At 44.0% G+C, this 27,146-nt stretch overlaps 1 protein-coding gene across 3 annotated transcripts; it reads left to right on the top strand.

Moving 5' to 3' along the window:
- The first annotated feature begins 6,599 nt into the window (after positions 1-6,599).
- LOC135401769 (uncharacterized) lies at positions 6,600-26,264 on the top strand. 3 transcript variants are annotated; one of them, XM_064634346.1, is made up of 7 exons: positions 6,600-6,693; positions 15,597-15,754; positions 20,251-20,499; positions 22,566-22,700; positions 23,256-23,390; positions 23,453-23,623; positions 24,701-26,264. In XM_064634346.1, the coding sequence occupies exons 2-7, from the start codon at positions 15,601-15,603 to the stop codon at positions 24,724-24,726; spliced, it is 870 nt and encodes a 289-aa protein (XP_064490416.1). In that variant the 5' UTR covers positions 6,600-6,693; positions 15,597-15,600; the 3' UTR covers positions 24,727-26,264. The 3 variants fall into 3 exon arrangements, with proteins under 3 accessions (XP_064490416.1, XP_064490415.1, XP_064490417.1); XM_064634345.1 differs by having other exon boundaries at positions 23,453-23,632; XM_064634347.1 differs by lacking the exon at positions 20,251-20,499 and having other exon boundaries at positions 23,453-23,632.
- Positions 26,265-27,146: the final 882 nt, after the last annotated feature.

Raw genomic sequence — 27,146 nt, 5'->3', positions numbered from 1 at the left:
TCATGAAGGTTTTTGCTGACGGTATAATGCGGTCTTTCAAAACGATTCCTGTCATCGTCGAGGTGGCGGTTGTTTATTCGAATCGAAGAACGTTTCGGGCGGAGAATATTTTTGCGAGTCATAAAAAGTGAATGTGTTGCCGTGTACGAAGGTATAGGCTGCACATAACGTTCCGAGAAGTCATCCGGGGGCAGGCGAAACTTATAATGTCAATAAAATAATAATATCAATATGAATTAATGTCATAATATCAATACCCAATGAGCGTTCGCTCCTCCTCCTGTAATATAAAGTGTATACTACTGCTACTGCAAGAGGGCTTTTACTGCATATACTTATATACTTCCTTAGCAGAGTAATATCAGAATAATTCATCACTTACACGGAATAAGAAAAGAAGTGAAATTTCAATGTAGTGCATGCATGGTCTTCCTACTCACATCCCTGTATCAGAGTATTCTGCACAGCAGTGATGGCCACTAACTACTTCTACAGTAGTTTAACTATAACTACTAACTACTTCACGATGGAGTAGTTTAACTAGTAGTTCAACTACTTTTCAGGGGAGTAGTTAAAACTACTTTTTTAACTATACTGCAATGTATTTTAACAACATCTATAACTACTTAACGTTGTACGTCAACACAATCCCTTGTAGTGCACCTAAATACCTACACCTAAATATGAGTCACAAGCAGTGATAATGGTATTTAAAATATACTCTTGTGCAAACGTCGCTTAATACTGTCGTAAAATCCACTGCCTGTCTCTTGTATATTATGCGCTGACAACTTGCTGCGGAATTATTTTCTGTGGAGTGAAAGCTTCCGCTATAAAGGTACGCACAACATACGACGGACCATGTAGAGATTTACACTCAGGCTCCTTTGTCACAGATCAATGCTCCACGCACAAATGTTGTGGTGGGTGCCGATTGCGCCACTGTGGACCGTAAAATATTTTCGCTTAACCACGATGATCGATCACGTAGCCATCCTACGCTGTTATGTGCACACCAGGACAGTAACCAAGGTATTACGCAGGCCGCTACGACCGTCAAATACAAAGCTTGCGGCGGGATTCTTTCTGTGCCTACGCGATAAACTAAGTTGCAGAATTATTGCACAGCAAGTGAGGCTTCACTAGACAAGCCTTAAAAGTGAAGGTTTAGTACACATGCACGGCACAATTGCTCTGCGCCTCCGTTCTCATCAAAGCTCAAGGTACAAGTCGGAAGCCCAATCGTGCCGTAAACCTTGTGGCAAAATCTGAAGTAGTAGTTGGCACCTGCAGTAACCTAGCTACTGTAGTTAACTACTCAAAATAGTAGTTTAACTAGTAGTTACCACTACATTTCTGCAACTAGTTGATAACTACTTTTAACTACAATCAGATAGTTTAACTAGTAGTTTAACTACAAGTAGTTAACTACTGGCCGTCACTGCTGCACAGTCAGGGTATTCTCCAGGTATTTCTCGGTGCACCGTCCTGCATGTGGCAGTGGACCGTAGCGGTGACCCCTACAAATCATGCACACCCCTGAACTGCATTAATTAATTCATAATCATTTTCACATGTTTACTGTCAATACATCATCATTTACCCTACCAACCTCAGGTGATCTGTGGTATTAACAACCCTTTAGCTGTACAGGTGAGCAGGAGCCAAAACCCCACATTCTTTTTAACTCAAATTCAATCAAATCCGGTGCACTACCAGGAGTTAGTGGCACATTTTAATCAGCGCACGAAATATGTACAATCAATTAATTAGAAGAGGCAGTGTTTGTTAAATATCGTTCCATCCGCATTACGCGAGGTCAGGTTTCATTTAATCTGTCGCGGAAAGAAGGAAAGAAATAAACGTACCGAAAGCTAAAATAGGACTGCGTGGAAAGAGGAAGGTAATTTTTCGATTTCCCGTTTCCATTAGTTTTCTTTCATCTTTATTTTAGTGTAGCACTATAGTCCCTCTATCCGTTTGAAAACACAGCAGAAGGCTATTCATTATAGCTGTCTCCTGTATTTTTTCATAACCCACCAGGCGCCACGAAGCCGCCCGCCCGAAAAAGCTAGCGACGATAAAAACGGCTATCGCTTCTTTTTGCCAGAAAGGGACGACGTCGTCGCCTTCGAGTCGTCTGCTTTCTTTCGCAAAGCTATGGGAGCCGTAGCCATAGTCGTAGCGCCTTTCAAAGCCGAGAAATAGAAATCGCACGACAAGGAAACAAAAGCAGACGACGTTTTGCGAAGCAGACAAAATGAGACGATGGTAGAAACGAGGGACATCGACGTAGATTCGCTATAGTCGGCTGATAAGTCGGAATCAGTAAATCAAATCAGGCTCGATATCAATGTGCGTTCGTTAGATGGAGGACTTTCATTTTCTATTTTATTTCGCGTTTGGTTCGTGGCGAGGATGCCGTCCTTGACGAATTCGGTATTATGTGCGTGTCTGTGTGAGGTGGCAAATTAGGGATCCTTGTGACGCTATGAGAGAGATATTTTGATGCTTTTTTTTTCTTTCTTTTTTTAGTTGACGATTTTCCGTTTCATTCCATTCCCCTTTTCCTCTCGAGACGTATTCTTCGGGTGCCTTTGACGTGTTCATGGGAGTGTCGGGACGTGTTCCGAATTTCATGCGATACAGTGTGACAGTAAATGGCAACAGTGCAAAATGGATGGTACATTTTGCACCTCTATCCTCTTCTTGTTCTCATCCTCCACTCTCTAAAGCGAAAATAAAGTTGCTGTTGTTTGTTCTCATATATTTTCCTCCGAAAAAGAAAAAGGGAAATGAAACTGTTATTTTTGAAATCGTTAATGTCGTCATCTACAAAGACACAATAAGGCCGCTTTCATTGAATCGGGAAAGGCGAAGGAAATTTTCGTCCGTATTTGTGGGTATTGGGAGGAGAGGAACTTCTTTATACCTACATTATATTTAAGGTCGGTTGCTTTTATTATAAATCTGAAATATAAATATTGCCCGTTTTTCATTACGTCGTGAAGGCTTTCCTTTTCTTTTTTTAGTTTTTGTTCAGGTGTGAAAAGCAAAGAGTGTGCCGCGCAGCACACCTTAACCTGCTTCCAGGATCAGAAAGAGGCGCACACTCCCGTAGAGTGCCCCACGTAGGCGTGTTGTAAACTTTGCCATAACATATTAGACGGAATACGTAGGTTGGAGACTGAACTCTCGCTGTAATTGTTGCACTAACCTTTGTTCTTTATTTTGTATTTCTTCGGCAATAACAACAGCAATAAATGATGATGATGAGATGGGGTGTTTCACCGTGGTGGCGCGGTACCCTACCCCATTGCACGTGGGAACACAAAATAAAGGTAATAGTTTATGCTTGCATTTATTTCATTACGGTCGAATTCACAGCAGACTTACGATCCGGCCTTACAATACCGACAGTCCAATAATAACTCAGTAATAATAATAATAAAGTAATAAAGAACTGAACAAGCGGTAGAAAACGAGTCTCGTTATTCGGAAATTCATGCACGTGCACCCCAGTTCTGACTCTTGCGTTGAAAGGACTGGTCGACCTGTTCAAAATCATGTTGGCTGCGCTTTCAATGACGTATAGTTTTACGAACGTTCAGGAGAATTGATTGTGAGAGCTCCAAGTGTACACGCGCGGAATAATCCCTCTAAATTGTCCTTTCTTTCGTCCTTTTTTTATCCCTGACTGTTTTTAGAATCGTGGGAGCACAAGCGTGGGATTGAAAAAAAAAGGAAAAGAAAGACAAACTACACGAATTTAGATATATAGAAAAGTAGGAGGGACAACGTATATATCCTATAGTCCTTCTGTGAGAGAGCTTCCAGAAGGAGAGCATGTCGAAATGGTAATCCTTAGCTTTCCTGCGTGCGCACACGAACCCATGCATTCGGAAAGTACATTCTGAAAGGCCAGAAGATTTTAAGCGCATTCCGGTGACGAATTGCCGACAGTATCCTGGGTTCAAGAACACGCGCTTTTTCTTCACAAATTCCCGTCAACCAGGCGAGTTGCTGCAACGCGGAATTTCGTTGGATAAGGGAAGAAAAGAGTACATACTATCTTGAGGGAAAATCTATAAGGGAAAAGCCACTGCATCTTCTTTCCGTACTGTGGCAGTGGGGGTACTCTAAGGCCTGTCTCACAGGGGCCTATATTTTTTCGACCGTGTTTTTAACGGAGCCAAAATGAACCCATTGGAACCTGCGAAGCTCGATTGCCTCTCGGTTTCTATTTTTGCATCCGACGGATGACAACTACTGTGGTGTGAAGCCGGTCTAAGAAAAAGGAGTAATTTTAGCCTTCACCAGGTAGTAATTGCTACAATCATTACTCCCTCTCGAGACTAAATGCACGGAAGTTTATGCAAAGTTCAGAGAAGTTATTTGCATTGCTATAGGGAGTAAATTTCAGGGTCAAGAGATTAAAAAGAGGAGCAATTGGGAATCGCAGTCTACAAAACTGGAAGCTCCCCTATCTACTTTTTTTTTCTCCCTCTCGCGTGTTATTTTTTCTTTTCGCGTAGATAACTCGTTTTTCCCTTCTCTCTCATTGCTTGGCTTGACTCACCAACCTTCTGACATTCTTCCCATTGTTCTATTACTGAATGTCGCGCCTGACTTATACTTTAGATATTTCGTATTGCTACCTGGGACAAGGGATCGCTAATGAGACAAGTCGTAATTTTATTTAACATTTTATTTTATACAATTATATACAACATTGTAACAGTACCCTCTGCACTATTCTCCTTTGAATGGTTGCTACGAATGGGAATAGAATGTGTTTAGGGTCTTCAGCCTGCATTTTGCATCATTTCTGTCGGATGTTGTCGCTTGCTTTCGTGACTTCTGCCAGTAGTAACGATGTGCCCTACATCTGCATTTTGCTGCATCAGGTACTTTGGGGGCAAAGGGAAAGTGGGTTCTTACTCGGTGTAACAGTCGTCTGCATTCGATTTATCGTTTGGTGCAAAAAATCGGTGGCTTGCGCCAGTCACGACAGAAGAGATTTATTTATTTATATATTTATTTATTTTACTTAACTATTTTCTCCGCTATGTGTGGATTTGTGTCTTCCTCAAACTCTGCGCACACGAACAGGAAAAGAGCTTTCGAAAAACATACGTGATGAAATAATGCAGTCATTAATCGATATTTTAATTAAACGCCTGCCTAGTGGCGAAAACGAGCGAAACAAAATCGGTCCCAGGTGCGCGTACAGGTGCAACCCTTTTTTAACAATAACTAATCCAATCTGCACGTTTTAAAACCCTGCTGGATGTGTAAAATAGAATAGAAATAGAATAGAATATAATATAATAGAATGTAAAATAGAATAGAAATAGAATAGAATAGAAATGTGTGTGTGATTAAATAGAAGTGTCTAAAATAAGTAGCATCTATATATTTTGCGCGTGTTACGACCTTTTGCCCATTCCTTACAAGGTGCCTTAAATGCTTTCCTCGGGACCACGTGAGGAAAAGCCACTCAAACAGTACATGCATCCATTTCGGGAGGAGGCAACACGCCTGGTGTTCCTCCCTTTCCAACAAAAGTAGTTAATTCCCACATCGCGCAGATTCAAAACACCGTAGCTGATGTCAGCTGATAAACGTAGAAACATTAGTAGAAACACAACACATGCATATTATCAACGCATTCACCACGACCCACCACGGATAAATATTTTCACCTTGTTCCCAATAAAGAACCTGATTCAAGCCCTCCCTCGCATTTGGAGAACTCTGCGTCTGCGCGCGCATATTCTACTCGTACGAACAAATACTATATATGCTGGTACCTGTACACGTTGTCTACAATGTTTTTCTATTCATTTATGCATGCATGTGCCTCCACGTATACTAGCTGTGGTTCAGTGTTCCCGAACACGAACGTTGTCCCACGAAACGTTCATTTCCCACGACATGCTTTCAGCTCTGCTGTCAAACAGGAGCGTGGCTAAGACAATACGATGGGGGATCTCTCCCCTCGAAACACAACAAAGATTTCCCCGCCCGTCAATGCAAGCATTACAGGATCTTACAGAAAAAGGACGTCTCATCTGGCTCTGACAGTCGTCACGCTCCTTGTCAATATAGACGTCTTTTTTTTTCTTTTTGCTTTTTATCCAGGCTATTGTTGAGGGAACCGCGAAAGAAAAGGAAGTCCATGTGACACCCTTATCACGCGAAGAACTTCAAAATACAAAGCATACTGTAAATAAATAACTCAATAGCACAACGTTTTGAAGAGGGTCATATTTCCTTCCACAAAAAAAAAAAAGAGAGAAAAAGGAAAAGAAAAAAAAAACAGAAAAAAGTTCGATTTACGGTGACCGCACCCCGCTAACTAGGGGGTATAAATGAAAAGAGGTCCATCATTTGCAGCGAAACAATTTAAAGAGTATGAAAAACTGTCAAGGATAGAAGAAAAAGAAAACAGTTCACAAATGAACGGCAAAATAAATCGCTCTATTGCAGCTTTCTGAAAACGCAAACAAACAAGCGTAGTGAGAAGAGAGGAAGTTCGGGAGTGAAAGCAGACGACCCTACCCCTTGGAATCGAGAGTAGGACCTTCCCCATCCGGATTGGACCAGCTTATTTTGATAGGGAAGGGAAATCGGTTGGGAGACGGGGTGAACAGCAGGAGGGCAGCGAGAAGAGCTCGTCAGCTTGTTGAGGTAAGGTGGCTCCTTTTTGAAAACGCACTTTCTCCAATAGCGAAGCTAACATGTTTGTAAACTGGGTTATTTTTTGCCAAACGTGTCGTCTGCTATGCTTCGAAGCAGAAACATGCGAACGCCGAGATTGTGCGCACTCTTCTCACTCGTTTGAAAGATGGGATTTGATGAGGATTGAGCGTGCTGTGATTTCTTCTCTGCTTTCTTGTAAATATATCTCTCAGGGACTAGAATACGACTTATGTGAGCAGTTTAAAGGGATTTCGCGTCGATTTCTGTAATGTGATCTCTTTTGCCAGCAGGCGGGCGGTGAAGTTTGGGATGCGTAGAGAGCGTGCTGATGCTGATGGGCTGAGACGTGCTTCCTAAATATAGCCGCTTCTCTGCCCACACGTGTTTTGGTTGTATTCTTAAAGCAGTTCTCGTAATTTCTCAATATTTAGAACGTCTCCGCGGTGAAGTAAGTTTATGGGGGTCAAAAAACGCCCATCTCTGTCAGCATTGCGCGTGTATATTAGACAAGTCTAAAGATGTCCCCCGTGGAGCTGCCACCATCAGCTTTCACTGGTCGATGCTTATAGTAGACATTCAGTAATCACGGTAATTGCATCACCGTGCTCTTGGTATGATGTCGCCGAAATGAGAGAGCAAATTACAGGGTCGGTGATGAGGCACAAAGATAAAAAGAAAAAATCGAGTCCTTTCGCCACCGATTACAGTGCAGTGCATACAAATCACTTTCTCCATACTTATAATTATGATCATTATCAAGGTCCGCGGCACTCATTAATATACATTGCTCAAGTGCACATTGCTGGCACCACGATTTTCCTTTTCTATCTTCCTGGCTCTTCTCTTTCGTCCGCTCCTTTGTATTTCAAGTGCTCTCGGATTAATATGTCGTCCCAATTATGTCGCGTAATTAAGTAATGCAGCTGCACGAAAAACAATTAAAAAAGTGCAGAAGCTTCTTCATTTAAAACATTTCTCAAGTTAATTATGTGCTGCCATGGAAGGAAGCAGACAGCTTACTTTATTTTCTCTTTTTTTCAACACAGCTGTGGACTGTTCGCTTGTATCAAATATGGACCTCTTGTACTCCATATATATTTATTCGCAGATACGCGGATATACTTTCTCTCTTATTTTTATTTTTTCACGTGCGCGAAAACGTCGCACCCCCAAATTCACTATTTCACATTAAGACCACACTGCTGGAAAGGGAAATTTTAGTCGCACCATCCCCTCAAGTCTATGCAGATGAACTAGTTTATTTTCATCAGTAGCATAGTAAAATAGCGTGTGTGGTTTCCATAAGGACCGGCTACGATAACTCATTTTGTGCGTCATAGAAAGACGATGAGAAAGAAGAAAAACCGAAGCCTCAAGCAGTCTTACCAGCTGCATTGCTGGGCTTTGAAGTCGGGAAATTGTTTCATTATGCTAAGTTTAAAATCACGTGACACTTACAAGACGGACTCAAAGGCGAACTTAGCAAACGCAGTCACGTATACCGATTAGCTCCACCGATGAACCATTCCAACGAAGTTTTGTGTGGACAACGTCTCCTTGTGACGCCAGCGGCATCCGGTTTTACTTTTTTTTTTTTTTTCACTGCGTGAGACCAACATCATCTAGAACACAGGACTTTTGCCCTCTCCCTCTTCAAAAGTGTCGTCATTAGTTGTCCAGCGGCTTAGTCAGTGGCGTGTCGTCTGCAGGGGAAAGTAGATGCCTTCTGCACCATTGTCGTCTGCTATGATCGTAAACAGACGACACACGAGAGAGATCCGCTCTTTTTCTTACATAGGGCTGTGATGTGCCACAGGTGACACGAAAAAGATGGAGAAAAAAAGAAGTAAAATTGCACCAGAAGCCAAGTCTTTGCTAGACCACTCGACGTGTGACATTTCATCAGAATGATTTATAGGTCTATAGAATGTGGCCTAAAAGGCACCATTGAAGATAAAGCCTGGAAAGCCAGTGAAGCCTGAAGATGATGCCAGTCACTAAAAGGCATCGCTATTCATATTGACAAAATATCGATAAGACACGGTGTTTTCTCCCTGGATATCGATATATATACCGGATTACAAGTTATATATCGATTTTCTTTGGACTGGATTGGATCGATTATTGGATTATTGCAGATATTTATCGACAATCAAAACTCTGATATTTTCTCACTTCAACTGGGCGCCATGGATATCAAACCACGCGTCGTTTATTTCTCTTGTGTCGGGCGCTTTTATTGAACGAAACTCAGGAGGCGATCACGGCGAGTACTTAACAGGAGAACAGCGCTCTAATGTCATAGGCGTACGTGTCATTACTGTCCAATAATTTGCAAGTCCTTAAGTGTTCGACGCTTATAAATGTGGGATATCCCGTGAGGAAGCTCTGTGTAGATGCAAATGAGACGCGACTGGTATAGGTTCGGTGGAAGGGCTTTCTCATTAGTATAGTATTAGTTTCTGACGGCCCGACCTGTCGTTGCTTCATTCTCACCATAATTCATCCTCTCATATTAACCACTGTGAAATGGGGTAGTGTCCTGTGGCTACCACGGGGAAACATCCCATGTCATCATCACTTCTTCATTTATTGTTGCTGTTGTTGTTCTGGCGGCAAAGTTTAACCGTTCTAGACGGGTCAGAAAAGGTCAAGGCGGATGGTTCATTCCAGAGGTCGTTCTGGTACCGCGTCCTGAACATGTAAGGTTGTTAAATGAGCAAAAATATTAGTAAGTACAGTAAAGTTCGCGGATAAAATCCAGGAAGAAACCTGCACTTGGTGATAATGTTAGGGACACAGTGGAAGGTTTTGGGAAGGAAGCTTAGCTTTGTAGGTGGTAGGACTCGCACGGGTTCCAATTTTACATATTTTTCTTCATATCTTATTATCGTCGATTAACGATACTGCTTATCATGTACTTCCCTTCCTAACACTCGGTTTTTGTGCCTTCTGCTTTGTACGTTGACGTGACACAAACCCTGCTCTACTTGTAGCAAATGGTGTACGCGGCATAATTCTGTGTACACCTCTTTGTTTTCATGCTTCATGTAGAGCATACTGTCATATTCCGTCGTATATCAGTCAAAGAGAGAGAGAAAGGAATGTGTACGGTATTAGGCCAGGGCTCCCACGTCCATTAGTATGCTTCAACTTGAAACTCCCGATGGCCCGTTCCGCGTGGGTGAGGAAACCAAGGTAAATAATTGTCTCTCTCCTTTGTTATATGAGGACGAAAGGTCGCCCTTTCATATGTATGGGGCTTTTCGTTCGTATACTCTATACGGTGCGATCATACGATACATTCTGCAGAATACCCCACGGAAGAACGTCACAGCTTTCTGGTGTCACGTGAGCGCTCGACGTCCTTGTCTTTTCGCGCTCTTCTAACCAATCCCACGGCTCAGCCGCAAGATATTCCGTTGCAGACGACAGGGCCGATGGTGTCGTCTGCTACGTGCGCAGTAGGCCACTGCCGATATTCCGGCGCCGTGCGAATACTCAACACAAAACATGACGGAACTTGTGACAATTGATGGTCTGAGGCTGGAACACATAGACTTACATACAAAGACGGAACGGACGGAACTTCCGCCCGTGAGCAGGTTTTTGCTTTTCTTCCAGTACAATATTCCGCGGGGATGGTGCGCGTGTGAATATGAAGGTAGCAGCACCAGTCAAACGCGCTTTGAAAGCTCTTTTGTGAGTACATTATACGTCACAGCAGTGATGGAAGACGGGAACAACGGGATAGAGTATTCGTGAAATTTTAATTCATTATCTAATTAGCTTTTCACGCTATCTACCATTCCCGTTAATTCGAACGTTGACATGACCCACACTGGAAAACCGTAGGCCACCGCTAATAGTTTTCGAAAGTACCATTCTACGAATTCTTTAACACCACGAACATGTCCATGGCTATGGCTATGTGAGGAGTACAGGCGTAGCCAGGTGGAGAGCGGGAGAGTATACCCTTTGACTATGTCTCTAAATGTACTGTCTAACATTTGCACAAAAACCTCTAATTAAAAAGTTGATCGATGAATTTCAAGTATAATTAGCCCCTTGGTGGTTACATACTCTCTTGTATACGGAATGTCCGCCCGACTGAATAACTCGCCCGCCGCAATAATGCCATCTGCGCTGCCAGTGTAGCTTTCCATAAAAGGAAAAGATATGTGCTCGTTAAAAATAAATAATCTGTATATTCGCACGTACGTGTATGTAATGTGCATATGCGCGGTGTTTTCCAACCAAATACAGATACTTTATACGCATGAGGTAAACTTGAAAGTCGTGCCGTGAACTGAAACAAAGACCGATCGCCAACATTTCCCCAAACAGTGTCGCTGCTATCTTTACCTCCCACGCCATCACTCTAGTCCCAGTCGACGACACAATACTTGGATCTAATCCCAGCACTCACCGGTCAAAAAAACAAAAAGACGCATAGTTCTTGTTTTACCTCGTGTGCAGACGAGGACGCTCCTGTAAAGCCGCTTTTCCCGTACAATCCCCAATGGATGAGGCGAAGTATACACTTTTCGGGGGATTAGCCGAGCGAGCCACTCGCTTCCCCTCGTCCATGTGGAGTACACGGAGGAGAGACAGTGGTCACGTGATAGCGGTGGTACGACAGCTGTTCTTCATCCCACAACACGCGCGGCCCTGTTATTCAATTAGCGGACCGCAAAAGCACGTTTGAATAAATACCCCCCGTTTTGCGATAATCGTGGTGGAGGGGACAGACATTCGGATGAGTATACGGGTTACTGGAAAATTAGAGTGACAATGCGTCGTGTCGAGTGCAGAGATTTTAGGTGTTTCATCTTGAAAGGGGAAGCTAGTGACTGAGACGGTCCATTTTATTTTGTCTCTGTCCCTGTTTGCACTTCTCGTCAAAATTGAACGCTCACTTGGTTTTAAGGCTGTTTTGTGATCATGTCTATGGTTGATTGCACACTAACAATTTGTTCCTTACATACGTACTTTTCATTTCCACGTTGTAGAGCCTCAAAACCATCTAAGTATGGATAGATAGATAAATAACAGGCAAAAATGAGAAAAGTCTAGCACTCGCAAGTGAATAAGATAAGTATTTAAAGAGATTCAAATAATTTGGTTTACTAAAAAACAAGCTTTCGGGCGGAGTCCATCCTTCATCAGGTGTGATACATTGAAGACTTGGTACAGATATTTATACTAATGTACATCAGAGAAAGGGGACAAAGAAGGTGGTGAGGAGGAAATATTTTTCCTCTTCACCACTTTCTTTGTCCCGTTTCTCTGATGTACATTAGTATAAATACCTGTACCAAGTGTTCAATGTACAATATCACACCTGACCTGATGACGGACGGACTCCGTCCGAAAGCTTGTTTTCTTAGTAAAATAAATTATTTGAATGTTTCAATCTCTTTAAATACTTATTTTATGGATCGATAGTCAGACTGATATTAAGGAACTGTAAATAATGTAGTAAGTGCGAGAGCAGTGTCGTGCTTCCTCCTTCCCCTACGCAAAACTTGGTCCGTTTGCGTGACGTGCTTCCTGCAGAACGAAATATAGTACGCAGTAAGCATGTTCTTTTATCACGTCTGAGCTTTTAAGATTTGAAATAGCGACGTATAGGAGTTAAATCTATCGGAAAGTCCAAAAGTCCCTCACGAAAACTTCCTTTCCTTTCCTTAGAGGCAGAGAATATGAGAGATGTAGATAGACACACACACACAAACAAAACAAAAAAAGAATGGAGGCGCCGGTGCCGACGGAGAATTTCGGGAACCTCACCACGTTTACTTTCATTCTCGTCCCGGATTTCTGCTTCATGCTCGTCGAGAACTGCGAAAAAAGTTTCCATGGAAATAAAGAACATCGGGAGAAGAATTCATTCGGCGCGTTCAGCAGCAATCACCAGCACATATTTTGATGGTGGCGTCTGCGGTCGCCATAGCAATGGCACGTCAAGATTGGAAAGCTAGAGAGCACAATCAACAGCGCCGTCTAAGAAAGAAAACGACGGGCATCAAAAAACTTTAGTTTCCTGGGAAGCGCCACGATTTGGTGGCGGTTGCCGATTCTCAGGCTCTCGCGAAAGCTGGCGAAAAAAAAGAGTGAATGGGCGTGTTATGGATGTTCCAATTTACTACGGAGAGAACGTAGCGATTGCTGTAGAACACTTGCCGGTGCGGAATCCTTCAGCAACGTTGAAATGAAGTGTGGGTAACATATTGGACAATATATTCACACGAGGAACATTGCTGACATAAAACCCAGGGGAAACGTGATATGAAGGTTTTGAATCCACCGCTTCCCCGTCTTCAGCAACGAGGGAATGCTGTGACCATTGTAGCCAATGGATATAGCTTAGAGCTACTACCGTGCAGAGATCCGAACTCTCACTTGCGGACGTCTTTGAGCGGTCGCTATGCATAGAAGGTCACAGCGGCAGCCTGAAACCAGTGACACTAGAATGAGCAAAGGTTGTGATCAAGATTGAGAGGTGGTGGGTTCGAATCCTACCAGCGGCTAAGATGTCTCATGTTTTCTCACTTGGTTTTCCGGAAGAATGTCGGCATACAGCTCCCATTGTAGTCCGCCCAGGACGCGTACTAAACCACCCCCTGTCCTTCCTGCTGTCCTCTCTCCATCTGTCCACGTCTGTACCTCGCTCACAGCCACAATTGAACCTGTGTATGCAATAAGGGGATAAGTCCAAAAATCACAAACCGAGAAAAGGGCCCTGACCTGATTGTGTGTCAAACACATGCATTTCCCGTTTTTCACCATGATGTAGCAGGCCAGCAAATCACAATAAGGTCCTAAATTTTCATTCACAGGTGCATACTGGTATGTAGATGTCATCGCAGCAAAAATAGTAAAAAGGGGATAAGTTGACTTATCCCCTTATTGCATACAGAGGTTCAATTGCTTCGTGGCAACAACACGGAAGAAAAAAGAAACACATCAAAACTCCTCTCTACACCACGTACGCGACATGCCTTTTTCCTTTGAGCGAAACCGAAACAGAACAGCTTCTTTTCCTGCTGTTTCGGAAACGGAGCTACTCCGTTTGGCACGTGGCATCATCCCGAAGTTTCCGGCCTGTCTCTCTGAATGCACGTCGCATCCAAGTGTCGCATCCTCTAGATTTCGTGTCTGACGGAAGTGTTTTCTTTCTATCTTAACGAAAGCGGACTCCAACCCCGCTTCCGTTCGTTGAAGAAGTTGACGTGGAAAGCAGAAAAGCGGGGCTCTGTCAACCTGACTTGACAGGGCGCAGGCGTCGCTGATAGCAATTTATGGCGAAACGTTCCTCGTGTCTTTGTTTCGTCAGCAAAAGGTGCAGTGTGCTCAATAATGGTAGGGGGAAAGTTCCTCCTCTCTTTTCCTCGGTCTCTTATGTCTCTGTCGTATAAAATAAAGTTTTTGATGACGTCGTAACAGGTGGAATAAAAGCAGATTGCTAAACAAGTTGAGCGAAAATCAATCAATCGAAAAATCGGATTTCGTTAGATTTTGTAAGGTTTCAAAATTGTCCAATCACAAGACGAACAAGATGCGTCCCATCTTGTCCCTGCTAATCCATGTTAGCGCCGCGAAGCAACTGCGGCTATATATGATGAAGAGAGGACAAGGGGGTTAGTATACGTCCTGGGCTGGGGGAACGATGCCGACATTCGTCTGGAAAGTCTAGGGAAAGCCACAAAAAGCAGAGACGGATTCGAACCCGATTTACCTCCCAGTCTCGGTGTGGCCTCCTAATTGTTCATACTCATCAACCTTTTCTTCCGTTTGTTGCCTTTCAAATGTGCATCGTCGAAGAAGCCATCTCATTCGTAGCTTGACACGAATGGGCAAAATGAAGAAAAACCAAAAAAGATCCAATAGACCTCTCCCTGTTTGAAAACAAATGACGTCATAGTGTTCGAGACACCAATTTGGTAGAGGTGAACTATACGCTCGAAGCTATGGGGCGAACAAGGTCGCGCCCGAAAGCCACGGTCTTGAGGGGATTACGATGGTCCCTGAAAGGGTCGCGACCTTCGGTCCTACTTTTCTTCCAATAGGAGGCAGCGAACAAGCGCCCATTCGTGGAACCCAGTCCTCCGATTTGTTTCGGTTTCAGTCTGTCTACCAATGTCATGATGACGTTTCTCGGGTAGAGGTCCAATTGCTTGTTGACTCTGCGTTGACCGTGACGGCGTCCAATCGTTGTGCACCATATGCATGACGAATGTAAGTATAATGTATTATGGAACGTAGACGCGTAGCTAATTCCGTACGACGCCTTTACTTCTCCCTGCCTTAACCCGAGTGGGTATCGTGGCGTGTCCCCGACAGTTTCGACTATACGCTCTCAGGTCGCCTCGTCAACCCAAATGCACCTGCCCTTGCGATGTGTTTAAAATTTACACGGGTAATATACGTTGTAGCCCGCCAAGTGACACACTCTGCCGCCTACATCATTAATGCATTCCTACTGTAATTTTAACCCTGCTGAGTAATATTTCTCCTCGTTGTATTAAAGAGAGAGTGGAAAGGAGGCACCGAACATATGGGTCCCTATAGACCAGGCCCTGCTGCTCCAGCAATATTAAATGCGGACTCGTTTATTAGGTTGGTCCTGTTTAGGTGTAAACTGAAGACCCCAAGATATTGAATTACAAATCCCACTAAACAGGATTCTTAGCTGTTTTGAAATCTCGGTTCCCAGGCTTTGGAGTTACAAAGACTGTGACGTCACTCTAATGATGTCACTGAAGGCACAACTACTCCTGGGAAGATTTGACGGAAAAATGAAAGTTTAGACATTCATGAAAACAAATGCTGATGAGCTACGTTATAATGTGAAAATGCTGATATGAGCCACGTTCTTTGTATCGCAGAGCAATGCACAGTTCCGTATTTGTGGCGGCGTTGGCGGCCTTAGCAGCCGTTGCTGTTAGTGCCCAAGCAGCCAAGGAGGACACTTTTGGAGAAACAGACCAGGACAGTCTCTATGGCACTGTCAGCCGGACAGTCAGAGCCAGGGCCAGAGGTGGAGGTACGTGCCATTCATCCCGCTGTCGAATTATCCATGCTAATACGTTTAACGCAGTCTAGTTCTCGTTGCTACGTTTCTTTTATTATTATTATTATTACGTAGTTCCTTGTACGCTTCAAGTTACTATTTCTCATTATTAATTTTTTATTATTAGTGTGTGTGTGGGGGGGGGGTCGTTTTAGTGGTAATCGCGCTGTCTGATTGACCGGTTCAGCCCACATGACGTTCGGCTTGGACGGGCTATGTCTGCATCGTGTGTTCAGAATTTAGGCTAAAATTTTACCGAATTATTATTGTGAATTTGTACACGGACATTTTTGGACATCACTTTGGTTTATACGTGACTAAAACAACGCATTAATTAATAATTCGGTGCTTTATGTCGCGAGACAACTCTAAAACAACAAGTGAGAACCGATTTCACTCAGCAAAACATCCAACATGCAACGGACATTACAACGCCCTTGTAACATATCTCCTCATCCATATCAGTAACACGAAACCTCTTCGCTTGTTTCTGGCATAAACTTTCGCAGAGTAGTGTGCACTTACATAATCGGAAGATGGATTGCAGGCACGTGTGCGCGTCAGTCAACCGAGTATGTGCAACGTCCCGCCGTTGAATAGTAAAGATGTTTTAAGGCCAAAGTACATACTAGGGAATTTTTGAATAGCGGGCGCAATTTTAGCGCGCCCAAAAAAAGGGGGCCGCGTGCAGCGGACGCAAACGAAGACAACGCGAGAGAGTTGGAGAATAGGGTTTCCCCACGGCAACCCAAAACGCTTGCAGCACCGTCAAGCGGCAGCCCCGGCATTTATTTTGGTTCTAGATTCTTGTAATTTGTAAAATGCAGGTGAAGGTCCAAAATATCTTTGTTGAATTGACACACACGTGTTTCTGTTACTTTTCCGTGACTGGAGCACTCTCGCAACATTTTGCGCTGCGTGAGAACGACGCAAGTTCACTTTGGGGCGAATTTAGGTACCCACACTGTTTTCCAAAAATAGCGTAATACCCCTGGATTCGGTTCTCGGCATGCACAGTGAAGACTCTCAACGTCACTTGGGCCCAACGCTTGGGTACTCACTCTGCTGACTGGAGAGAGTGATATGTTTGGGGAAGGTGCAAAAGGATCGGAAAGCGGAAGGGGAGAGAAGGAAGATGGTGGTAGAGGGGAGGGAGGATGTGCAGTCCCTCTCACTGTGGGATTCGGGTAGTCCCACAGAACTACCCATCATTGGGATGCTCCACGTAGTACTACGGTACCACGGTAACCGCCACGATGACTGGACAAGCTATCTCCAAGTACGACGATTGGTACGCAAACAACTACGGAATAGCCGGGAAATTGCAGGCGTAAACGCTGCTTTGCTGCAGCTATTAACGCGGGCTCCGATAGGATTCCCGAAAAAAAAAAAAAAGAAAAGGAGAAAGCGATTTCCTTGAGGTTGTGCCACTGTGGGGTTTCATGGACCCTTCGTAAAACCCCAGAGATTGGTTGCCCCATATAATAACGTGTTTTCAAAGAGGCGAATAAAGGTCAGTATGTTACTCCAGCGGGGGGAAATAAAGGAAAATAAAGGGACTAAAAAGGCTCCAGCTTCGTACGAAGGCGCGCACGCGACGAAATCGATACCTCATTCTTCCACTTTCAATCTTGCTTTTCTCTCGTTTTTCTTTTCCTCTCCGTCCTTTTCTCCGTCTTTTCTTTCTATTTTCATTTTTATTTTTTCAGAAAACAACTTCTTATAACTTCTTATAACTAGAACTTCTATACTATGCGACTGCGCTGCATTTACGCTGAAAACAACGTCGCACCCACGCACGACCTACTAGATTATAGCGACCATGTCATACGAACCCCTTCCCAGCGCCGCATTTGAAGACTAGCGGTGGCGCTACTCATCGGCGGCCCGCTTATTGCTTCCTCAATTTCTACAGTACTCTGTACTTTAGCTTACTTTAGTATTTTGGTACAGGCGGTGGATGTCCAACGAGAAATGCGTCCTTCTGAAGTTGATTATCATCATCATTTTATGCGTTTTCGTAGGAACTGTTGCTGTCGTCTGCTACGGTAATCGTGGTGGTGTTTGGTGGTCGCGCGTCCGCTTCTGCGCGTTCAAAATTCAAATTTCCATCGTCCAATCCTGATGCAGATCTCGCGCGCCAGTGTCGCGGGCCGATGGGTAGCGCCCCTAGCGGATCGTGCAGACGGGCTCCTCATTGGGTTTGCCGATTATGACATGGTCGCTATAATCTTGTAGGTCGTGGTCGCACCACAGCTGGAACGCTGACGCTTCGTTGAACGCAGTTTCATCAAATCCATCAGTGGTGCTTTTCAAGTATAACGCCCATACTCCCTATCAAGTAGATCCGAAATTGCCAGGTTAATAGTAGCTAAACATAGCCGCGTACAGATGGAGGTTGTCAGATGCGTAGATGTTGGTACTAGCGTTCCTCGTAAGAGGAACAAAGGGGGTTTAAAGCACGTAAGATACGAATGATGGCGCAGGGTTATCGTCAACATCGGATTAGGAGAATTTGCCTTTTATTTATCTCTACACAAAATTAGAAAAGAAAAATAGGTCAGCCCCGTCGCCTATACTTACTTAGTCGCTCTTTTCGTCGCTGGATATCAGTGAAGTCCGCTCGATCGACTTAAATCCTCCAATTTTCCTTCGCGATATATAAGCACAGCGTCTTTGGCTTTAGTCTCGACTGACAATACACTTTATTACGTTCTCAGAAAGGAGAGGCAACGTTTCTAATGGCATCCTCTTGCTCTGCTAGAGAAAGGGTGAGATGCTGTGTCGGCTATTCGAGAAACGTGCAAGTAATTTTTCTCCCATTAAGTCGGAATCGATAGCCCTGACGGAAACTAAGCAACTAACAAACGGAACGATGCATACATTACGACCACTGCTACCGAAATTCTTGTTCTTCTTTCGCTCACTTCAGTTGCTTTCAGTTCTTTTCTTTTTTTCTGAAACTTGTCGTTTGTGAATCGAGGTACTACTGAGACATTCATCCGTACATTGCAAATTTGCTTGTGACATTTTACACAAAAGCGATCACCCGTTTCTTGTACTCCCCTCGTTGCCCCGGGAACACCAACCGGAAGTAGCTCATACTGCTTTTGTCGGAAAAAAGGATGACTGCAAACATAACTCCGCCTAAAGGAATGGAGGAGCTAGGTAGGGGGCAGAATCAACGTGATTTCCAGACGTACGATATGTTGTTTTAGTTACGACCACGCGAAATGTCCCTCCTTGAGACAGAGTATGTCTATGAGAATGTCCCTCCTTGAGTCCACCCGCGTAGACCATGAACGAGCCATCCTAATCGTAACTTTTTGTGAAAAACGCACCTGACTGTACCGATCTTCCTTCTTGGCTCGTACTCATTACTATCTTTACTACCTGGTCGATAATAATCAACGCAAAGTATTTTTAATATAGCCATTATTTTTATTATCCAAAGCGATACCGCACCGACGTTACCATGTTTTTGCATCACTATGCACCCTTTCGTTATAAACCTTTTGTTTATATGGCCCTTGAGGTATCGTAGTAAATAAATAAATCGCTGGCCGCGAAACAAATGCTTCTCCGTGTTACGAATTAAATGGTTCGTGTGGGTTAACGTATGTCCAATCTACCGCTTTTCTATTGGCAGAGCAGCGGTATGCAGATTGGTGAACTCTAGATTACTTTGCAATATAAGAAGAAAGGTCGGTGATCGATAGTCAGCGTCGCCTTTCACAGGGGTGGATAGATGGGACCCCATGAAAGCGTACCCAGCTTGCCGTAGCACAGTCGCGTATCCCATTGCATTGCCTCAAACGCTCGGCGCAAATCTGCAATGACGTGTCACCATTATGTTTGCCAGCGTGATCGATTCCAACAGACGGCATTCCCATGTTGCCCTGACTTCCAACCTGTTTGGAATAAGGGTAATTTATTAAATAATTCCAGTGGATTACCTGGATTTCTGAGCCGGAAAGTTTATCCTCTATGTCTGAAACATTTCAGAATATGTTGATGATTGAGGGTTATTTTTCTCTTTTTTCTTTTCTTTTTTTGTGGTTCAGCAGCTACAACGCGTGAATAGGTAAAATACATTCCGCAATTTCGTACAACCACACGCCCGTTATTTTGTAATTAATGCACTTTTCAAGCTTTGAACGTGACTTTACGGACAAGAACAGAGCGTGCCGGCAAGATCTGCAGCGGTTAGCGTAAGGTCGATAGAGTTGTGGTAAACATACGTAAAGCTCCAATGTCTTTGCCACACATCCCACGGATATCCAGCGTACATCATATCAAATGCGAATTGCCTAAGTAATGGAACAGTGTGCAGAACAGGACTAACGGTTGGTAAAGAAGAGTCGTTGAGTCGTACCAATGCATGCCGTTGCTGAGCTTGCACGTTGTAAGACCGCGACAGATACAAAAGCATAAACTTGAAAAAGCAGATAGCTTCGTCTCTTTGAAAGGTGCTGCGTCCGAAGCCGGGTCAACGAGAATCGGAACGTCCAGCAGGTCCGAAACGTCGGACGCATCCTACGGCAGAGTACACAAGAGTCCGTCTTCCAAGGCACGGGGATTGGGACTCGCACCGCAAGAAAAGCCACGAACGAAGGAATGGCCGGTCGGGTCACCGTTGATGACTATGTCCAGAAGCACCCGTCCGTTGGACGCTACTAGACGGCTCAGAATACACGCCAGTAAACTTGCGGGAGTAGGTTAGTTCGAGGAACAAAAGTTCCCTCTTCGCCGTGCGATCACGAGTGTACACGCAGGTGTATTACTGCCGGTGACGTTCCGGAGCACTACTACTATAAGCACGAGTGTGATGTCAAGAACTGAAACTTCGCCTGGTGTAATAGAGTATCACGCTCCTGTGAAGGGTGCTTTGCCTGCTAAGCATCGGAGTGCTACTGCGAAGCACACCCAGTAAAACTTTAAAAAAAGGTTTCGCTCTAATTCTTCTTATTTCAAAATTGCGTTGTCGTTTTTTTGTTTTTCGTTTTGTCATTTTAAGTATGTGCCTCGAAAGTACAATGTGTTCCCGCAATACTGCCACCTGATTCATAGAAACAGCCTATATGATACATGAAAAGCGCACCAACGCAAATGTATTGTTTGTCTGTCGTTCGTCTGCATACTGTCCACTATGCAAAAATTTTCGTAAACGCACTCTGACCTCGCGATACGCGGTTGAACGATGTTCGGTTAATAATGTTGATGTATGGGTTGTGGTCTTGTTGTAGCTGCAGCGAAGAATCTTCATGCTTTTGTTCTGACCCTATTATATCCTTCAAGTCTTAGAACAGGCTGGGGCACACTAGATGCAAGGGCTGTTCGCCTGTGGCTTCCACCAACTGGTGCGGTATCTGTCTGAACGATAATCATGTGCTTGCCATCAAATTTCCTAACTGATTAGTTCTTTCGTCCTTTCCATTTTCACCTGGCATCATCTAAATAGTTTCGTAGCCCCAGAACGAACCTTTGCTGGACTTTATTAATGACAATGCATTATGGAAGTATCTTGCACTTATATGCTAACAAACTGATACGGACAGGATCAGTTTTAACACAGTCGTCTTCTGGTACACGCTAACGTTTCAGAACAATCTCTCCGTATCATCAGTGTAGAAAGATTGTGTATGTTATTATAACTGAACTTGAAGCACGATAATATGAAGACTACTCAAGAGTATCAGATATGCTCTAATGAATTTTTGGAGCAGTTACGGTATGGTACGGTACGGTATGGTATGGTGTGAACAAGAGAGTTTTAGCAAACGGGATCTGGCAGCTCCCGATCGTTAATAAATACGGTGAAATCGAACCGATCGTATCCGGAAAGAACGCCAGCACGAACACTTTTAGCAAACCGGAGGGAGCCGGAGACGCGCTCGCTGCCCGCCGCCCGATATCTTTTTAGATGACGAAGAAGAGGACAGCCATTGAGAAGAAGAAGTTCTACTGCTGTCCACATTTTCACGATTGAAAGAACTTTCAAAGAACTATTGTGCTTTCTTTTTCCTGACCGTGAACAGGTGCTGCTCGACAAATGTGTGGACCTAAAGTGTATTCTTCGAAACTTGGAGAAAAGACAGTTGCGGCTAAGTTATTCTTTCGTTTTTGCACGCTTGGAACAATGCTTACTGCTACCGCAATGTAAGTGAAATGCGCCGGAGACTCTCCGAGCTCCTCACAGAGAAAATAAAGATCATCGGTGATCGTAAAACGCTTTCGGGCGGGTGTCATACTAGCAAACGACGTAGCCGTTGTGAAATTTTCCAACCGTAAGTACGTCCGGTAATGGCGGCTAGCGAGCGGAGCTCCGGTGACGGCCGGAGAGATACGGTGAGGGTGACGTCATCTGAGCATGCGCAGTTGCGTGGCCGGCCCGACGGTAATCTACCGAGCGGGAGGACGCACTTTGCTAAAACTCTCTAATATAACATGCAAACCGTACCGTATATACCTATACAAACATACCTTATATATACAGGGTGTTTTTGTTCTTTACAGATTTTTTAATAAAAAAGATGCAAATGTCCATAATTAATTCGGGAGAGTATCTGCCTGGACATATAACCCGACTGCAAAACATTGTAATAATAATACTAATTGGAAGTAAAAAAAATTATTGCATAGCTTTTTGATAGAAAAATCTTTAAAAGAATCTTAAAAATAAAAAAAAACACCCTGTATTGGATAGTCACTTTATCTGTAACATAATCGAAGATAGCTTACTCTCAATCCTCCACTTTTTTATTTATTTTAATTTTTTCAACAGAAGAATGCCGATACAAGAAGGAACCCTGGAGTGAATGTGACAATGCCACTAATACTCAGAAACGCAAGCTAGTCCTCAAGCGAGGTAGCGGGACCTGCGATCCTACCAAGGAACTGACGAGAAGGTGCAAAAAGGGTGAGCCAACCTTCGACCTGAAAACATGAGACACTGGGTGCACTGTGTTAGAGGAGCTACAAGTGGGGAAACGTGGAGCTACAACGTTAGGCTTTATGAAAAGGGTGCTCATGGTCTCTCATGACACGAGGGAATTTGAGCTGAGAATACCCAGTGTACCCTTTCCGGCAAGGGCTCCGAAGATGGCCCTACATCTTCTAAATTTGGATTCCTTACTGATGGCACCCTGAAGCAAAACATGTTATCCCTAGCTCTATGGAGGACATCTGTGTGTTACACAACCAAGCTCCATTACATCATGGCCTCATTGGAACGGAAATAACTGTCGGGGTCACGGTTTGTCGAAAGGGGTACAGAAAGAAATAGAACTGCTCCGTTAAAAGTGAGATTTGGGGCTAAACCGGAACAGTCGCACCTCTCAATACGACACCGAATACTGATAAACGTGTACGAGATTAAATTCTAATCCATTCGTGTGCAGTGCATTCTATACTATATAGTAGCATCTTGTAAGTACCTGTTTTAAGACAAACATCCCTCTCTTTCTCTGTTCAGCCTGCCGTTATGAGAAGGGTACCTGGAATGCATGTGATGCAGCAACAAACACTCGCCGGCGGACCGATAAGCTCAAACCAAAAAGTGACCAGAGCTGTGAAGCGACTCGTACCATAACCAAGAAGTGCAAAAACAGTAAGTGACAATGATGAAAAGTCTACACCTTGAGTTGTCTGAATTTGCATTCTTGCTTTCAGCCTCCGCTGGTTGCCGTTACAATCGGAATACACAGTGGTCTGAGTGTGATACCAAGACCAACACGAGGAACAAGGTTATGCGCCTGATGAGCGGCAATCCTTCCGAGTGCGAAGCTTCCAAGACCATTACCAAGCCGTGCCGGGCCACTGGACGTGGTGGTGGACGAAAGAGTAAGCAAGGTCAGTAGTACAGCCTGGGACAAAAATTTACGGAACACGACACTGGCATATTACTTCATCGGAGCGGCACCCCTGCTAGGTGTCAGGAAGAGATTGAATAAGAAACGGGTGTCCATCTATTCTATCCATCTCTCAGTATGTGTGTCTGCTCCCGTTTGCTGCTAGGCTCTCACTCAAATGGAGAAATGCGACACCCCTGTGTTCTGTAAACTTTTGTCCCAAGCTGTACAAGATAGTGTCCATATTCAACCTACAGTGTGAGGAACTCCTTGTGTTTGAGAAAGAACAGACAGAAGCAGAATGAACATGTTCCAGGAAAGCAGACTCATTCAGACTCAGACAGGCTGTCTACCAAATTGCAGACTTCAAATAGACCTCTCCCTGTTTGTAAACAAATGACATCATAGTGTTCGACAGCGCCACCAATTTGGTAGAGTTGAACAAGGTCGCGCCCGAAAGCCACGGTCTTGAGGGGATTACGATGGTCTCTGAAAGGGACGTGACCTTCGGTCCTACTTTTCTTTCAATAGGAGGCAGCGAACAAGTGCCCATTTGTGGAACCCAGCCCTCCCCTTCAGATTTGTTTCGGTTTCAGTCTGTCTACCCACGTCATGATGACGTTTCTCGGGTAGAGGTTTATTCCCAGACCAAAACAAAAGTGAACTTGGTGCCTGCGTTTTGATACCCCCCCCCCCAAATCCATCATAAAACAGACAATATGTTGAGTATTAATGAGGCTGCCCTACTTTACTGCCTCTGAGCTTGTCGCGAACTGCTATGACAGCATCGTTGAGCTGCGGTGCGGCAGCTCAACCACTGATCAGCACTTGTCTGCGATTTTCCCTGACTTGAGCTGCTTTTTGGCAAATTCCCTGTTCTCCAGGTTGGTAGACACCCTGTTGGAACCTTGAGTCTTGAGATATGAACCCATATTTTCCTCAAATTATTAAAGCACCTCGTCCACAATACTATGGTTTTGGAATAAAAAGTGTTAGTTATATGTAAACAAATACATCCTGGAGCACCCAGCATACCATAAGCACCTGTTTTAAGCGCTTTCATTTTCAGGTGAGGAAGATACAGATGAAGAATGAAGGCCCGTTTACATAAAAGGAACTCTATCAACCTGGCAGACAAGGGGCATTCACTAGACATCAGTCTGTTCATCTACTAAACACTACCTGACAGAATTCATGGTGGCCAGCAGTTTTCCGCTTGCATCCGACTTAAATTATGAGCACATTTCTGGAGCTTCCACTGTATTTAAGACCACAAACTGTCATTGACTGTTGTGTTGTTCTGTACAGACGTCTCAGTTTGCTAGAAAGGTTGTTACTAGATGTAAAATATACACAGAGAAGACTCTTCCCATGTATACTTGCATCTGCCTTGCAACGCGTATCCATGTTTCAAAATGACACTCGCATTTCATACTTAATTCACTTTCACAAATTATTTTGGCAGGATCTGGACTGCACAACGCAGTAAGCAGTGAATCATAATTTGTCGTCGCGATCTGCGGGAACATTTTTATTCCGCCATTTCCATTCTGAAATACATCATGCAAGTTCAGCAAGGGTACGTGTATATTTTCCTGGCGATTTCTGGCCTGTGAAACTGCTTTGGCCGTAAAGGAGCATGGAAGGGCTAAAAAAAATGTGTCAGGAGCAGTAGAAATTAAGGTTACAATCCCTAGGACACATATTCACACAAACAGTATGAGAGAAGCATGCAATCCTGGTGTCTAGAGCTTTCAATCTCGCGGGTCAGAGAAGCTGCTTCCCTCAGCTCCCAGTCTGAAACGTCATGTCTTCTGCCCAATAGCGAGGCACGCACCTCCTTTTTCCCTTCCTTCCCTCCCGATTGGTAGTGTGGCTAGCAGACGATTCTTGGCGGCCAATAAAAAGTGCTCGGCTGACCAGACAGAGGGGAGATCGCTGCCCGCGTTCTTGTAGGCCAATTTTTGCAGGAAATTCACGCTTCCCAAAGGAAATATTTCGCATGACACGCCTTGAAAGTGGTTTGTTCATATTATACAGTAAAAAAAATGTTCCAAGTGCCTTCCATGCTCCATTAAATTCAGTTGTACGTCACTTCATCTGTAAGTCTATTATCCGCAGTCACGGGCATCGATTAATACCAAAACACAAGTGCTAGTGGCACAATTCACTCGACTTGGATGCATCGAGCTCTTCTATACTCAGGATGCACTTACGACAATGAAAACTGGATTTGAAGCAGTTCCATACAAATCACACACACTTTGGGGGATTATGGTGATATCAAACATCAAGGAAGACACTTGGTGCAATGCTACCCGGGGGGACAAAAAGAAGGACCGCGGAGGCTAAGTAGGTGTCCAGCAATATCCCATCGCACTTTGTGTGTGGGTTTTGCAACTTCGAGGCTCAATTGCCTTCTTGTGTAAATGTCACATTCTAAGTGTTACATCCTGAGCGTCATTGTTACCATTCTGATTGTCGTCACGTGCCGGTCAGTTTTTTAATGCGCTTCTTAACAGCACGCAAGCTCCATTGATTACAGTCAATCTTGATGTCAAGTTGAAAAAAATCATTGTCTGGAACACACTGTGCCAACTCTGTGGTTGTCAATAAACTTCCTTGATATTTTTTCCAGGGTGCTACTTTTGCACTACAAAAGAGAGAAAACTACCTCAACCCCAGTTACTCCTCTGGAGAAATAAGAGCTCACTCTGCGTAGGGTGGAGTTACCCTTTTCAGAAGTGAATGCGCACAGCCGCCATGTTTACACTCACGCTTACCATGCATGAATACTGTGTACCGATATAACTGACTTTTTCAAACCTCCTCTGCCACGTATTTACTCAACTCCAAAATGTAGCGTATAGTTACACTTTTGTGAGCTTTGTGTGGGCATAAAGATGGCGGAAATTCGTAGCACACTATGCAGAGGGAGCTAGTATTGAGGCACCCTAAGAGAAATTATACTACAGCGCCACCAGGTGCTGCCTCCTATAGCAATAGGTCCAGTGCCTGTGCATTACTTGTGGTGACGTACAGGGATGCAGCTAGCTATTGCAGCCAATAGGGACAAGCATAGGGCAGGGATTGAAGATGTTCTTAGGCTGAGCACGACTTTAGAGCAGTATACAACTGTGACATGCCCTGGGGCACATCGGCAATCTTTAGGTATATCTGCATTGCATTAAACTGCATCAAAGTCAACTGCTTCCTAATGTAGATACCTTTTAAATGCAGTTATTACTGATGCCCTGAACTAAAATTTGTTTCTAGTTTGATCAATCCCAGGTACAATGTTGCAATTTGGCAACTGTTATATCCAATTTGTGTGATACCTGCCCATCTCTTTCTTTTGAGACTGATAACAGTTATACTATTTCGTATTCACTAAATGCCACAAGAATTTCTTGGCAAATTTCTCCACAAATCTCAAAATGCAGCTACCAAGGTAATTGGACAGGAGTAAAGGTAGCAAAGGAAATAATTTCCACTTACATTTTTGCGATTAATTT

Source organism: Ornithodoros turicata, chromosome 7 (assembly GCF_037126465.1).
Source record: "Ornithodoros turicata isolate Travis chromosome 7, ASM3712646v1, whole genome shotgun sequence".
Classification (NCBI taxonomy): domain Eukaryota; kingdom Metazoa; phylum Arthropoda; class Arachnida; order Ixodida; family Argasidae; genus Ornithodoros; species Ornithodoros turicata.
The sequence above is the reverse complement of the archived record's forward strand: the minus strand, read 5'-3'. Positions and strand labels throughout refer to the sequence as shown.

Coding starts and splice junctions, on each gene's coding strand:
- LOC135401769 (XM_064634345.1), top strand. CDS start 15,601: ATGCACAGTTCCGTATTTGTGGCGGCGTTGGCGGCCTTAGCAGCCGTT. Junction 15,755..20,250: donor AGCCAGGGCCAGAGGTGGAG/GTACGTGCCATT, acceptor TCTCTTTGAAAG/GTGCTGCGTCCGAAGCCGGG. Junction 23,633..24,700: donor TGGACGAAAGAGTAAGCAAG/GTCAGTAGTACA, acceptor TTTCATTTTCAG/GTGAGGAAGATACAGATGAA.